Source organism: Manacus vitellinus, unplaced genomic scaffold, assembly GCF_001715985.3.
Source record: "Manacus vitellinus isolate BGI_N305 unplaced genomic scaffold, ASM171598v3 scaffold_112_pilon, whole genome shotgun sequence".
NCBI lineage: Eukaryota > Metazoa > Chordata > Aves > Passeriformes > Pipridae > Manacus > Manacus vitellinus.
The window spans coordinates 695265-708883 of record NW_021938853.1 but is presented as its reverse complement, the minus strand read 5'-3'; the positions used below and the strand labels follow the sequence as shown (position 1 = coordinate 708883).

Genomic DNA, 13619 nt, shown 5'->3' with positions numbered 1-13619 from the left:
CCCCCCCATGCCAGGTGGAGATGGTGTCCCCATGCTGCCTGGCCCCACTGGGCTGGGCCCCTGCCCAGGGACAAGGTGGGAGGTGCTGGATGTCCTGGGCACTCAGGACAGTGCAGAGCTGGAGCTTTCAGCACCATGAATGGAAAAGGCCAGCGGTGCCGTGCAGCGAGGCTGCTGCACAAGGGGCAGAGGGGAGTGACAGCCACTCCTCCTCCTCCTCCCAGTGTATAAAAATACCAGTGTGACTTTATTTGGCTTTTCAGCTTTGGGTTATGTTTGTTCTACAGTTTATAAAAAGCTTTTCCCAAAGTGTGTGCTCTGTTACACTTCTGTGCCGTCATGCAAATTGCTGTGGACTTTGACTTCCAGGTTCACCTGCTTCACCTTCCTGCCCTTCCCCTGGCAGATGCTGCCATTTTCCCTCAGAGAATGAACATTCCTCACGGTACAGCACCGGCTGCCCATGGCCCTCGGGACACCCCTGGGTAGCTCCACCTTGGTGTTCAAGGGGTGCTCCTCGGGGGCGGCCCTGGCAGCCTCCCGCTTCCTCTGCACCTTCCGACACTTCCTGGCGAGGAGGCAAACCCCGGACAGCACCAGCAGCAGCAGGGTGAGGGCGGCAAAGGCGCTCCCCAGGGAAGCGCCCGTTTGGGACAAGGAGGCTGCGACGGCGGCTTCCTCCCTCTCCAAGAGCAGCGACTTCATGTTGGTGCCGTTCTTGACCTGGTCGCCCTCGTTGTCGTAGACCAAGGAGTCGTCCAGCACCGTCCTGCTGGCGCCTCGGGCCAGGTCCCTGCGGCTGCGCTGCCAGCGGCGAGTGAGGGACCGCTGGACACGGGGCCCTGCCGTGCTCTCCGGGCCAATCACGTAGATCACCTGAAGGTACCACTGGTGTCCAGCTTCCACCTTTCCAAAGGGGAAGACGAGCACACAGGTCACGGTTAACAGTGAGGTTAACATCGAGTGATCAAGAGCTGGTGCATTTTGTGCTCTGTTTCTGACAAAGCAGCTCGGTGGGTTTTTTCTGAGCGCCTGCAGAAACGCTGATCACCAAGTGAGGTTGTTCAGCCTTTGCCAGCTTCAATAATTCATTTAGGGTCATGAATAATACGTTTTTAAAGAGCTTTTTCCTGAGTGCTTTGGGGGGGGAAATAAAATCTTAAAATTTTAGATTATATTTAGAATAATAACCTAATCATTTTCTGTGTCAGGGTTGGCTTCTGAAGGACCGGAGCCTAAAATTTGCAAAGCATTTGGGAGATCCTGGACAGAGAAGTTACTTTTTGGGCTACCAGAAGCACATACCTTGTAGAGAGCATCCACCTTGAGAGTAAATCCATCGACTCCGGGCATGCTGCTTACCGAGTGGAACTCGGACAGCTCGGAGGCAAAGTGGGCATCAAAAGGCACATCGTGGAAGTACCTATCTGTCACTTCAGGTTGGTTTCGGTCCTGGAAATCAGAGAGGTGTTATGAAGAGGGGGGCAGGCTCTCTTGCCTTCCAAAGGGAGGCCAGGGCACTACACACTCCTCACCCCTTTGCAGTCAGGATCTGTTTGCTGCTGGAGAAGCTCCCAAAGGGGAAGCAGAAGCAGAGGACTCACCAAGAGGAGGAATCGATGTTTCAGGTACTTGTTGGGTTGGATGCAGCCATACTGGGGCCCCTCGTTATAGACAGTGCCCGTGGGGTCGAAGAAAGGCACGTAGCCATCCTTGCCCGTGCACAGGTAGACTTTTTCCAGCTGCAGCTTGTACGCGGCATTGAGGTTTTGTTCCGGGTGCCAGAGCACGCGGCCATACAGGACTTGCCCTGGGGAGGGGGGGAGAAAGATGGACAGGTGAAATTCTCCAACAAGAGAATTAGTCACTGCTAGAGACTAACACATCGAACCACACGTGGCTCTGGGTTTGGAAAGGTTTGGATGGTTTGGGAAGGGTTTGGGGTGTAAGGGTGACAAAAGCACATTCTTTTCTTACAGGGCTTTAACATGCTCAAAATGTCATTCGTTGCTGTAAAAGAGGCAAAGCCAAAATAAATCCTACCCTTGGAAAAAGCCCCTTTGTAATCCATTTCTGCTAGGGACATTTCGGATTTGGTGGGGTCCATCAGAAACACCTTCTCGTTGTTACACAGCTGGAACTCTGTGTTTAGGGAGTAGACAACGGGAACTGGGCGGTTGGTCTGCTGGAAGGCGATGGGGATCAAAAATCTGGAATTGGGACAAGGAAGGAAACCATGGAGAGGTGAGGTTTGGACACATGTGCACCCCAAGCACAGCGATCTCCCACCCCCCTGAGCGCAGACACTCTTGGTTGCAGGGAGGCTCTTAAGCAAAGGAGGAGGTTCCATCCCTCCCCTTTTCCCTTCCTGCTGCTGTTGTGCTGTCCCACACACCTGCTGAGACCCCAGAAACACCCCAAATGGGCTGACATTGTCCTGCTGCCGTGGGGATGGGGCCTCCTTACCGCTCTGGAGCGTGAGCCGTGCAGGGCAGGGGCTTGTCTCCAGGCTCTGCCCATGGTTGCGTGGGCTGCACAGTGCAGGGGATTAAGAAGATGGTGTACTCTCCGGAGTAGTCCTTCCTGGGAACAGACAGAAGACCCTGTGGTCATCAAACGGGGCCCTGTGTTCACCCAGAGCAGCAGCTCTTCCTGGCTCCAGAAATGTTCACCCAGTAGGTGCCTGAGGGACAAAAGGGACCTAGCGAGTTTAATGTGACCCTCTGAAATACACGGTCACCTCTGGGATCTACCTACCCATGGCTTCACCGCTGGAAAAACACCTTCATAAGGAGCTGAGCTGATTTTTCCCTCAGCAGAGGATTTCCAGCCCTGACAGCAGCTCCCTGCACGCTCCAGCTCTCAGCCCTTGACCAAGGCGGCTCCTGAGCATTCCACACTATTGCTGTGGCTGCTGGAAGGGCACCAGGGAGAATACAGTGCCATGGGAAGCTTCTGAAGGGGACTGAACCCAGAATCCTCACCTGTTGTAGGAACTGGTTGCTCTCCAGAGCTGGTAGGGGGAGTCGAAAGTCTGAGCGCTCCACAGCAGCTGCAGGTCAAATTCGATCCCTCCCAGGTGCTCTGGAGTCATTAAAAAAGACCTGACATCTGGCAGGCTGTGGTGCTCCATGACAAAAAGCCCTGGAGGGGGAGGACAGGGAGGTGACAGGTAAGATAGAGCATGGAGAGGCCCCGTGCCATGCACCTCAGCACAGCTCCTGGTGGGAAGGGGGACTCATTCTGCTGCCTTGTTTTCACTGATTTGACTGATTTCTGCCTCTGTCAGTGTCACTGCTCTCACCTCTGAACTTGGCCTGTGTCTTGAACTCGATAACCAGCCGGCCATCCTCACGGATGTAGATCCTGATGATCTGCAGCCGGGCCGAGAGCACGCTGTCCGTCTGGATCCCTGCAGGGACAGAGGCACTGGGGAGCACACCCAGCACAGTCACCCCTCGGGTGGGCTCTGCCAGCCCCAGAAGCATTTGGGAGAGCTCCAGAAGGCATGGTTTAATTGGGATCATCCTCCAGCGAGCCAGCTATTAAACTTCCTCCGTTATCCACGTGCCACCTAAGTCTCCCCCAAGCAGAAGTTCGAGTTCCCCCCATCTGTGAGAGCCAGGGGAACATGACTGCAGCTGCCACATGAGTACCCCTGAAAAGCACCCAAGACATCGCTCCAAATATCCCACAGGACTCTGATGAAGAGAGAGGTCTTTTCCTGAAGTGCCAACTGTGCCCACGAGCAGAAGGGCTGGGGGAACATGGCTAAGCTGGCACAGGGGCAGGCATGCCTGGACTCAGCCTGCACGCCTTTTGCCTCAGGGATCAGGGCTCTGGTGGCAGCGCAGAAACTAAGGAGAAGGACAAAACAAGGAGGAGTTAATACTCCCGTAGCGCTCGAATGCCTCGGGCTTACCTGTCCTCCAGAGAACAGTGTCGTAGAAGAAGGAGAACTCCATCTCTGTGTGATGCTCCAGGGAAGCCCAACCCCTCGGCGCTGTCACGTAGATATAGGACACATAGAGAGGGACGTGGACTGTCAGGAAGGACTGAGCAGAGTCCCGTACCTGGCAATAAAACCCAAAAAAGGGGGTTATGCACCTTCCAAATGAAGGCAGAGGTGACTGTCTGAATGTTCTTTACCTCGACTGTAGGTACTTTAGACAAACCTGTTTAAATCAGGGTCAGGACTAAGGCTTTTTGGTGCCGTGGGACAAAGGAGCTGTGGGGACAATTTCACCTCAAAAGCCCCTAGTTTCCAAGGCTGTGAATTAAAATTCAGCAATTCTGCTTGCTCAGGCCTCCCCCAGCTCTCCATTTATTATCTACAGAGTGCAGCTGTACTCTGCAAGCCCCAGAGAGTTCAGGGAGACATTCCAGCCTGGCTGGTGCCAGGCTCCACAAGCTCCATTGGGCAGTTGTTCAGGCCAAGCAGCTCCTCTGGATTTGTGCAAATAATTGGAGCTATAAAAGGAAAGTTAACAAAGTATTCCAGGCTGGCAGGAATTAAAAGGGATTATGCTGGCCATAACATTCTGACTGGGAATTTAATGCAAGAACCTAAGGATGATGAGATACTCACTGGAGTGGGATGTACATGGATAATCCAGCCACGAGAGGGCAGTGAGACACACTGAATAGTGAAAGCTACTAATTTAAAGAGCATTTTTGGCTTTTGCTCTGCCAGTGTGTTAATTAAGAAATGAGTAAAAAAAAAATCCCATGACCTCACTCTGTTGTGGATCACACACTGATCTGTCTCTGCTGTGTCCTTTGCTCATTTCTACTGGGTGAGAACACAGTCAAAATTGTAAAAGAATAGAGCCCAGCTGGGGATGTTTTGTATTTCCAGTATGGTTTTCTATTAAAAAAAAATATTTTGCTGATGCTCTGAAGATTAAGAGAATAAAACCTAGGTTAACCTAAGGAAAAGAAATTAATTAAATGCACACAGCACTTTTCCAGGTGAAAGGGGGGAAAAGCCACGATCCGCTTGTACAGAGCGGCAACTACACATGAGCACAAAGCCTAAGAACAGAGAAAGATCTGGGTTACGTGGAACGGCTCTGGATGTGGCCTCTCACCTGGAAGTCAGCGGTGACTGAGCCTCCGCAGACATCAATTAGCTCAGTCATGTCGTAATAAGCATCAAAGGTCCAAATGCAGCTCTTGAGGTTGAGGTGCTGGTAGAGCTGGATCGTCTTGGGCTCCCTCACCGCGGGGTCCAGCTGGTAAGGGCGGTCATAGCCCGGGCCCAGGACGAAGCTGTCGTGGGTCACTTCATCCAGGAACCCTGCCTCTGGGATGGAGAGACATCAGGACACTGATCCCTCTGGATTTTAAAGAGCCTGAGGTCTCATTTGCACTCTTGAACCATGGGAGCTCCTCTCCCTTGGTAATCCTTGAGGTCAAACTGAATATACACAGGTCTTCACAGGGGAAAAATATTTAGGAATGGGGTAAGAATCCTAAAAATCCAGCTTAGGGATCTATTCATTCAAGGTTGAAGTTAAGCTTTAAGAAATGAGGAACAGCTTGAGTATGGAATTATCAGAATGAAGTACAACCCACTGCACACCATGCAACAAGTATGGATCTCATTCCCTGGAGTGTCAGACACACAATCTGCCTGTGTTTTTTCAGCAGTGAATTTATTTTGCTCCTTCTTGTTGCCTTGTGGGAGACCTCAGTGACCCAGACACAGCAATCCAACCCCACAGCTCCCTCTCTAACCATGTGGATATCACAAGAGAGATCTGAAAAGCAGAAAATCACAATCTCTTCAAACAGAGCAATGTTTAAAGATTCCCATGCATGGAATCTCATCTCCAGTGGGGCAGCTCTGGTCGCTGCTATTAGTACAAGATTAATTATTATTTACATGATATCAAGAGAGCCCAGAGGAAGACAAAGCCGTCTTCTCTGCATTTCTTCCCTGGTTTCCACATTCAGGAAGTAAAGTTCAAGGTTACCTGAGGTGCCTCTGAGGTCCCTGACAGTGACCAGGTTGGAGCAGACATGCTGGTGCCTGTAGATGGACTCGGAGAGAAGGAAATGCAGGTTGTGCAGCGGGAGGGTGGAGATGAGGGGCAGCATCCCGTCCTGGTGGGGGATCTGCACCGAGATGTGGATCCTAGAACAAGCAGCACATGAGACAGCGGAAGAGAGCAGCCCTGGCAGGCACAGAAGCCTCATGCATCCCCCCCAACCCACAGCAGCCCAGCCCAGCCCAGCCCAGCCAGGTGAGCCTGATGTTTAGTTTCAGCTGGATTTCCCCAGCTACACATCTGCTCCTTAAGCTATTCCACCAACTCCCAGTTCCTGAGGGGAAGGGAGAGTGGGAGTACCCTGAGCACCCCACACTGCAGCAGGGATGTGGTTTCACACACACATTCTCCTTGTGGTCCCAGGCACCTCAGTAAGCCCGGGGGCGCTGGTGAAGGGCTGCACTCCCCACTTCTCCAGGCTCATACCTGTTGGGATGCTCCTTGTGCTTGACATCCAGGTACTTGAGCGTGGCAATGAATGACTGTGCCTGAAACCCTCTGGCTGTCCCTGCCACCACAGGAGTGTGACAAATGGCACTGTCTGTGCCTATGGTCACCATGTTGCTCCTCAGGGGGGTCCCCACATGGCCAGCCTTGTCCACAGCCTTGGCCACACAGCGCACATGGAACCGCCTGCTGAAGTAAATGCTGTCCAGCACCTGGGGGAACGAGGAGGGAGAAACAAGTGGTGCTTTCAGCAGGCTCAGGGAAGAACAGTGCCAAAAAAACAAAAAAGAAAAATCCCCAGAGAAGCACCACACCAAGTGCCAAACCCGAGGAGACTGTGTGCTTTAATCTCCGTGCTCCTGCTGCTCCGCCGTGCCCGTACCTTGTGGTTGACGCTCGTGAAGGGGGTGTTGTCAGTGATGGTCTCGAAAGGCGACCTGGCTCCATTCCCATCCGTGGGAGCTGCCACTTCCCAGCTGAACTGTATTGAAGACTGGTTGATCCCGGCCTCACTGCAGCGTTCCTTCATGACGGTGTACTTGGGGAAGTGAGGGTCACAGGGGGTGACACAGATGAGAGGATAACCCGGGGAAGGGGATTTCTTAGCACCGTCCTTGGTCACTTCTTCCACCCGGTCGTAGTCAGCCAGGGTGACAACCTGCAGGGATGCAAGACAGCAGCATTCACCTGGGGCTGAGGGAAGAGCTGGAAAAAGCCATCCTTCCCTCCCACACGGTCACTGCAGCTCTTCATTTCATTTCATTTCATTATTTCATTTCATTATTTCATTTCATTTCAGTCTGTACTTGAAGGGCACTAAATCACATCCGCTGCAATGAGCGACTCACCACGGGAGGTGCTGGGAGAATCAGGCTCCCTGTTGCCTCCTGATCCAAAATAGTCACTGTTGCAGTGCTAGTGTCTCCAAGAACTGCTTCCACCGGATCATCTGGACCCAGCACCAGAGAAAAGGACTCGTGCCATTCCCGGTCTTCGTTGGACATGATCTCCACCTTAAACACGATGTGGGTCACACCTGGGCGAGGGAATGCAAGAAAAACAGAGAGAACTCGATCCATCATTGGAGACTGCTCTGAAGTTCTTGTGAAAACCCTGCACAGCTGCTGCTCCAGGCTGTGGCCATGGAGACATGATAAAATACACATTATAAATTTTATTGCCACTCATTGCTGCTAATAATTTAGTCCTGTCCCCACAGGAGTCTGCTCTAGACATAAAACTCCAGCTATGACAACTGATCCAATCGATCTGGTGATAGATTCACTAGCAGATGCCATCTGAGGATTAATAATGGCTGTCATGTAGCTGTCTGGACTAAAAATCTAGGATGCAAAGCACATTCCCACCCATGCTGTCTCTCACACCAGTAGTGTGCAGAGCTGTTTGGTGAAGGCTTCTTGGTCCAGCAACACGCTCTGAGCTGTTCCTGACAACTAGTTCTCTGTTGAGACTTACATCCTCTGAGGATGACTCTACTCTCACCTGCCATGTGCCAGTGCTTCCTTCTCTGGTCTGATCACCCTCCATTAAACACGTCAGCTATTTTGTATAACAAAATTACAGCAGCCAGAGGAGGAAGGGGAAAAATCTTGCACTCCACTTGAAACACACTGAAGAGCTGGACAGGTCTTTCTTCTCACAAAGACTGTGCTGAGCCCAAGAGTAAATCCCAAATCAAATCTAACCCCCAAAATCTAAGGGCATATTCTGCCTTCTTATAGTCACCGGGAGCAGTTAGACCAGCGTCGTGTTGTAAACCTCATGCAACAAGCGGCGTTTTCCAAGTCTCCTGAATGTTCTGACGTGCACAAAGTGTCCCTGGTCACATGCCCACCTCTCACACTCCCTTCCAAGGACCCTTTACCTGGGCTGAACTTGAGCATTCGACTCTTGGGATAGTAATCCACGCCGGCCTGGGCGGAGCCGTCCCGGGTGCTGCAGCGCACTTTGGAGGTCCTGTTCTGGTCCCCTCTCCGGACCACCCTGATGTTTAACATGGCTACACCCTCCGGGCCCGGCGGCTCCCGCACTTGGTACGCGGCTTCTTCGAACTCGATGGTGGGGGCTGAAGGAAGAGCAGTGGAGAAAAAGCCCCGGGTTTGCACACCTGACTGATTCCAGGTGGAGGACACTCAGCACCTGCGGTGAGAGAAGCTCAGCTCCTTTTAGACTCATCTACGCACCCTCAGAGCAAGGGGCTCCACAAAGCGGGGGCCAAAATGGGTTGGATGTGAATTAGGGCAAAATCCAACAAATGTTTTGAGCTACAGAGGATGGCAAATTATTCTCCTGTCCCTGCCTCCCGCTGAACCACATGCCCTCCAATCCACGCCATGTGCTGGTGCTGCAGTCACAGCAGAGGAACCTGGCAACCCCTTTTTCCACACAGATCTCCCTAGGCTATGATGCTGTGGAGGGGAAGCACAGCAACTCCCCATGGAACTGCAGGGGAATGGGAAACAGGACAAACAGTGGGTTCAAGGACTGTTATTCATCCCTCCCTTCAGCCCAGCCCAGTGCACACCAGTGACCTGCACACAGAGCTGTAACTGGCACTGAAGGCATCCATGTTTACCCAAAACTGCTGCTGGGACTGTGCTGACTCCCTCAGAACCACAACAACATCCTTGCTGAGCATCCTCACTTACCATCTTCATCATTGGTGACAGTTATGGTTGTCATGTCCATCTTCCCAATCCTAGCTCCACTCCAATGGTTTCCAAGTGGGCTGCCAAGATAGACCTGGAACTGCTCTTCTGGTTCAAAGGCAGAGTCATCACTGACATAAACACTGCAGTTCTTCACCTGAAGCCAGGTAAAGAGGAGAAAAGAGCAAATATTGATAAATCAAATGAAGCCATGCAAGGGCCAGGCTGTACTTCCCTATCCAGGGTTTCATGTCTGAGTGCTGCCTATCCTGGAAGAAACACTTTTATTTTTAGGGATGCTGCTTCAGTGTGGACAAACCCCACAGTCACATGATGAGACACAGCAGCAAAGGCCCCTCCTTCCACAAACCCACAGCTCTCTGCTACAACCCCGAGTCCTCCTAACACACAGGATTTGCACTTTAGGACTTAACTAGTTTAATCATGAAACAAACAACCCCTTCACAGTCAGGTCATATTGCCAGGACAAGAATTTGTGTCGTCTATGAGACTAGTTTGGACAGCCTCTGTCAGTTCCCTCTGGCCATGCAGAGTCAAAGAGGAGATCCAAGCCTCTCCAAGCCATGTCTGTTTTATTCCCCCCCAAGCCAGGTTCAGCTCACCTTCTCCCCTTTCAAGAAAGTGATGCGGGACTCCTCCGTGTTCCTCCTCTCCAGGAAATCCTCCATGACCTGTGCTGTCTGGCTCCGGGTGTAGCACCTGACAGAGGACTCATAGCTCAGGTCCCCAGTGCGGAATATGGGAATGTGAAGAGTCCCTTCCTTTTCCTTCACCGTGTAGGTGTTCTTAATGAACTGCATGCTGGGCACTGCAGGGGGTCATAAAAACAGTCAGGCAGTGCTGAAGAGCTTGGTTCCACACAGAGCCAAGAGGATGGGATGGACCAGGTGGAGCTGCCAGGGGTAACTTACCATCTTGGAAGATGTCATTGATGGCCACGATGGCTTGGAATGGCTTTGCCAGCTCGGCTCCATGGGGTGAGCTGAGATAAACAACAAATGTCTCCAGCCCTTCTATCACTGGGTACTGAGCATCATCCAGGATTGTCAGGGGGCAGAACTGGGAGGAAGGCAGAAGTCCTGCTGTTAGAGGTGCAAAGATTTCATCCTTCCCGGCACTCACATTTGGAGGTCTAATGTAAAGCCATTATGTCAGGCATACCATGGCAGATCTGCACAGAAAGACTGCAGAAGTGTCACCAGACAGAGCAGACTCATCAGGAGTCCAAGTGGCTCCTCACCTCTTCGGTCTTGCCTGGCCTGAACTCTATTTTCCTGGAGCTGGGGACATAATCGACTCCCGGGCTGGCAGACGGAGGGTCTGACGTCCGAGTGGCACACCACACAGAAGTGGGGGTTGAGAGATCAGGTCCCTGGCGGAGGACTGGAATCTCAATGTTTCCTGCATCGCCAATTGCACACAAGAGAGAACAAGGTGAGAAAGCAGCCAGGTACACACCATAAACCCATTCCTTTCCCTTCAGCACCCCCTTCTCCTTTCAGTACCGTTCCTGCCCCCAGCCTTCCCCACGGGGGCAGAAGGAATCACAGAACCTCTCTGCACATTTTGGACAGGTCTGTTTCCGTGGGAGCCCCCCCTGCCCTTCACCTGCAGCCTCGCTGACGGTGAAGGTGGCATTGCCCAGGAACACTGTGGAGGCATCGTTGGGACCAGCAATGAAGACGGTGGCTGAAGCCCGGCTGCCGACGCGGGCGTTGTCCGAGGCATCGGCCAGTACGATCTCAAACTCCTCTTCCCCTTCGTATTCACTGTCATCGATCAGCATCACATCACAGGTCACCACGGTCACACCCGGCCCGAAAACAATCCGGTTCTCATCTGCCATCCCCCGGGACTTGAAGTCGGAGCCGGATTCCAGCATATAAAGGCTGCTTCCCGTGGCGGATTTGGGGACGGTGTAGCAGATGGCAGACACGGTGCTGCTGGTATCCCCTAGGAAGCAACAGAAAAAACCCCATAATTCTATGGAAATACTTTTCCTCTATTTGGTGGAGACCTCTGCCCTCTGCCACTGTCCCTCCCACGGGGCTCCCTCCTGGCTCCACCCACCTTTCCTTTCAACAGGAGCCGAGAGGAACCCAGCGCTCTCGCTGACATGGAATGTCCTCCTGTCGAACTGCAGCGTGGGCTCATCCTCGGGGTCAGCGATGGTGACAGTGGCCCGGGTGACGTTCCCCAGCAGAGCATAGGCCGGCATGCTGAGCTCCACGGAAAAGCTCTCCGTGCCCTCAAAGACGTCATCATCATTGATAACGATGGTGCAGGCCTTGGTGTCCTCCCGCTCCTCAAACTGCACCTGGAAGGCAGGAAGCCAGCTGCTCTCCTTGGACCGGGGCCCGCAACTTCCTCGGTGCTTTTATCGCTTTCCATCAGCTCTTTCCTCCAGGCCTGAGGGCAGGTATGGTCAGACCGTCCCTCTCCCGGTGGCCCCAGCCTACCTGCCCCGTGTAGTCCACGTAGTCCTGCTGTCCCGGCTGTGATCCGGAGCCGGCGGTGGCCGTTCCCTGCTCGGTGCGGCACATGACTATGGCGTACTGGTTGAGGCTCCCGACCCGCCTCACGGTGACGCTCACGGAGCCGGAGCTCTCTCTGACCTTGTAGCTGCAAAGGGATCAAGCAGATAGAAATAACAGGCTGAGGAGCAAAATCTGTGTGTTTGTGTCATACTGAGCACCATGGACTCAGGGTGAGTGTGGCCTCCATGGAAAATCCGAGGGACACTAATAACCAGGGACTTGGGCAGAGGGCAGCTGTTCCGTGGTTTAGCCCAGCAGACCCCTGTCCTCATGGACAGAATTTCATTCCCACGCTGTAGGGTCCAATCACACTTACCTTGTGTGTGTAAAGCTGAGGAGAGACCACTGGACATGGAAGACATTGCCACTGACCACGTTGGGTTTGCTGTCCTTCACTAGGAACTGAAAGCTGTCCGTGGTCTCCTGAGCCTTCTCCTCATCCATCACGTACCGAATGAGGCCCTGGTTCACATCCTCTGCCAGGAGGAGACATCCAGTGAGCCGACACAGAAATCCAACAGCAGTTTTATACATCAACGCAAGGATCGGGGTCTCCACAGGAAGCAGTAACCCCCTCACCTCCCCTTCCTGATGGAGGGCCCCTCAGCCCTGCAAGACTGAACTTTCCACACATTGCTCTGCACTGCTGGCTACACATCTACCAGACCTTGTGATGATCTACAACTCCTCTTTACTGTCCCAAGTCTCCAGCTCTAACAAGTCTGGAGAACCTGGGTGTGCTACAGGACACAGGTTGGCATCTACTAAGAAATCACAGGATTTCTGCAACTGAAAGTCCAAGGCTTATTTTCTACATACTTTGGAGATTTGCCCCTTGTCTTCTCCCTTCCCATCTTTTCTTTCCTTAACAAAGGAAGGAAAAAAGCAGCAGGACACAGCCCAGCTCCATACCCTGTGTGAAAGTGGTCACAGCCGTCCCTGGTTTCAGCTTGTGCTCCACATGACCATTTCTGGGACCAGTTGTTATCTCGTAGATCAGCTGTTTGTCATCTGTGTCAGGATCTGTCGCCAGTAATTCCTTCTTAGTGATGAGGTTGGTTGCCTGGATTAAAGCCAAACCACGGGAGTAAAACACTGGAGCTCCAGCAGTGCAAGTCTGCTTGACTGTTCACACAAAAAGCCCAATGATCCCTCTGTCAAACAGTTTTCCATGAGGGAAAATCTAGGGATGTGAAAGCACAGAGCAGTGTGAACAGACGGACACCCCACAAGGTGTTTGACAGTGCAGGAAGAATTCAAATTTTGCCTCACATCAGTGTGTGCCTCAAAGAAAAGCAAATTGAGAAGCAGCTGCCCAGCCTTATGTAGCTGGGACTAAAAGCTAGGATAGATTTTTTGGTTTCACCTTAAAACCTCTGCTCCATGAACTGTGCTGATGCTCAGGTGAGGCCTGGCTTTGCAAAAAGCATTTGCAAAATGCATTTGCAAAAAAACAGCCTCAAGTTGAAGAACAGGACAGTTCAAGCTGCTCTGGGGAGCCTGGACTAGGGCCTCTTTCAAATGTCCTCACGTGGATCTGACTCAGTTCCACCACATTTTGCTTTCTCTTCCAAAAGAAAATGCCTTTAACAGCAGGAGAAAGAGAGAGAACTGAACTGCCTGAGGCTGCAGGAGTGCTTTTCCTTTAAGTCAGGAATTTGAGCTGAGATAGCCACTTCTTAATACAATTTCTTACTATAGTGTCTTCCAGTCTTTTTTCTTAGGAAGAACCAAAGTGTTTCTTTGCAGTTAATGCTGGGCCCTCAGAAACAAGCCGAGAGAGACAGTTTCCTGGGGTTTTGTTTGGACTTCAGCAAAACAAAGGCACGTCACAGCGAGAAATCCCTACATTATATCTTTGGAAAGCCATGTATCTCTGCCATGGCTGCTGC

General features: G+C 52.2%; 1 protein-coding gene across 1 annotated transcript in view; it reads right to left on the bottom strand.

The window, feature by feature from the left end:
* Positions 1 to 47: 47 nt before the first annotated feature.
* FRAS1 (Fraser extracellular matrix complex subunit 1) overlaps positions 48 to 13619 on the bottom strand; it is a 101838-nt gene continuing 88266 nt past the window's right edge. Inside the window, exons 53-75 of the mRNA XM_029965644.1 lie at positions 12640 to 12790; positions 12044 to 12203; positions 11650 to 11812; positions 11261 to 11507; positions 10799 to 11143; positions 10431 to 10591; positions 10102 to 10249; positions 9793 to 9998; positions 9170 to 9326; positions 8386 to 8586; positions 7349 to 7536; positions 6883 to 7158; positions 6480 to 6712; positions 5979 to 6139; positions 5091 to 5305; positions 3923 to 4073; positions 3305 to 3412; positions 2985 to 3144; positions 2467 to 2583; positions 2044 to 2210; positions 1605 to 1810; positions 1306 to 1452; positions 48 to 906 (exon numbers count right to left, since the gene is read on the bottom strand). Of these exons, the coding sequence (XP_029821504.1) occupies positions 322 to 906; positions 1306 to 1452; positions 1605 to 1810; positions 2044 to 2210; positions 2467 to 2583; positions 2985 to 3144; positions 3305 to 3412; positions 3923 to 4073; positions 5091 to 5305; positions 5979 to 6139; positions 6480 to 6712; positions 6883 to 7158; positions 7349 to 7536; positions 8386 to 8586; positions 9170 to 9326; positions 9793 to 9998; positions 10102 to 10249; positions 10431 to 10591; positions 10799 to 11143; positions 11261 to 11507; positions 11650 to 11812; positions 12044 to 12203; positions 12640 to 12790 (4653 nt within the window). The 3' untranslated portion in view covers positions 48 to 321. The remainder of the gene's footprint in view (positions 907 to 1305; positions 1453 to 1604; positions 1811 to 2043; positions 2211 to 2466; positions 2584 to 2984; positions 3145 to 3304; positions 3413 to 3922; positions 4074 to 5090; positions 5306 to 5978; positions 6140 to 6479; positions 6713 to 6882; positions 7159 to 7348; positions 7537 to 8385; positions 8587 to 9169; positions 9327 to 9792; positions 9999 to 10101; positions 10250 to 10430; positions 10592 to 10798; positions 11144 to 11260; positions 11508 to 11649; positions 11813 to 12043; positions 12204 to 12639; positions 12791 to 13619) is intronic.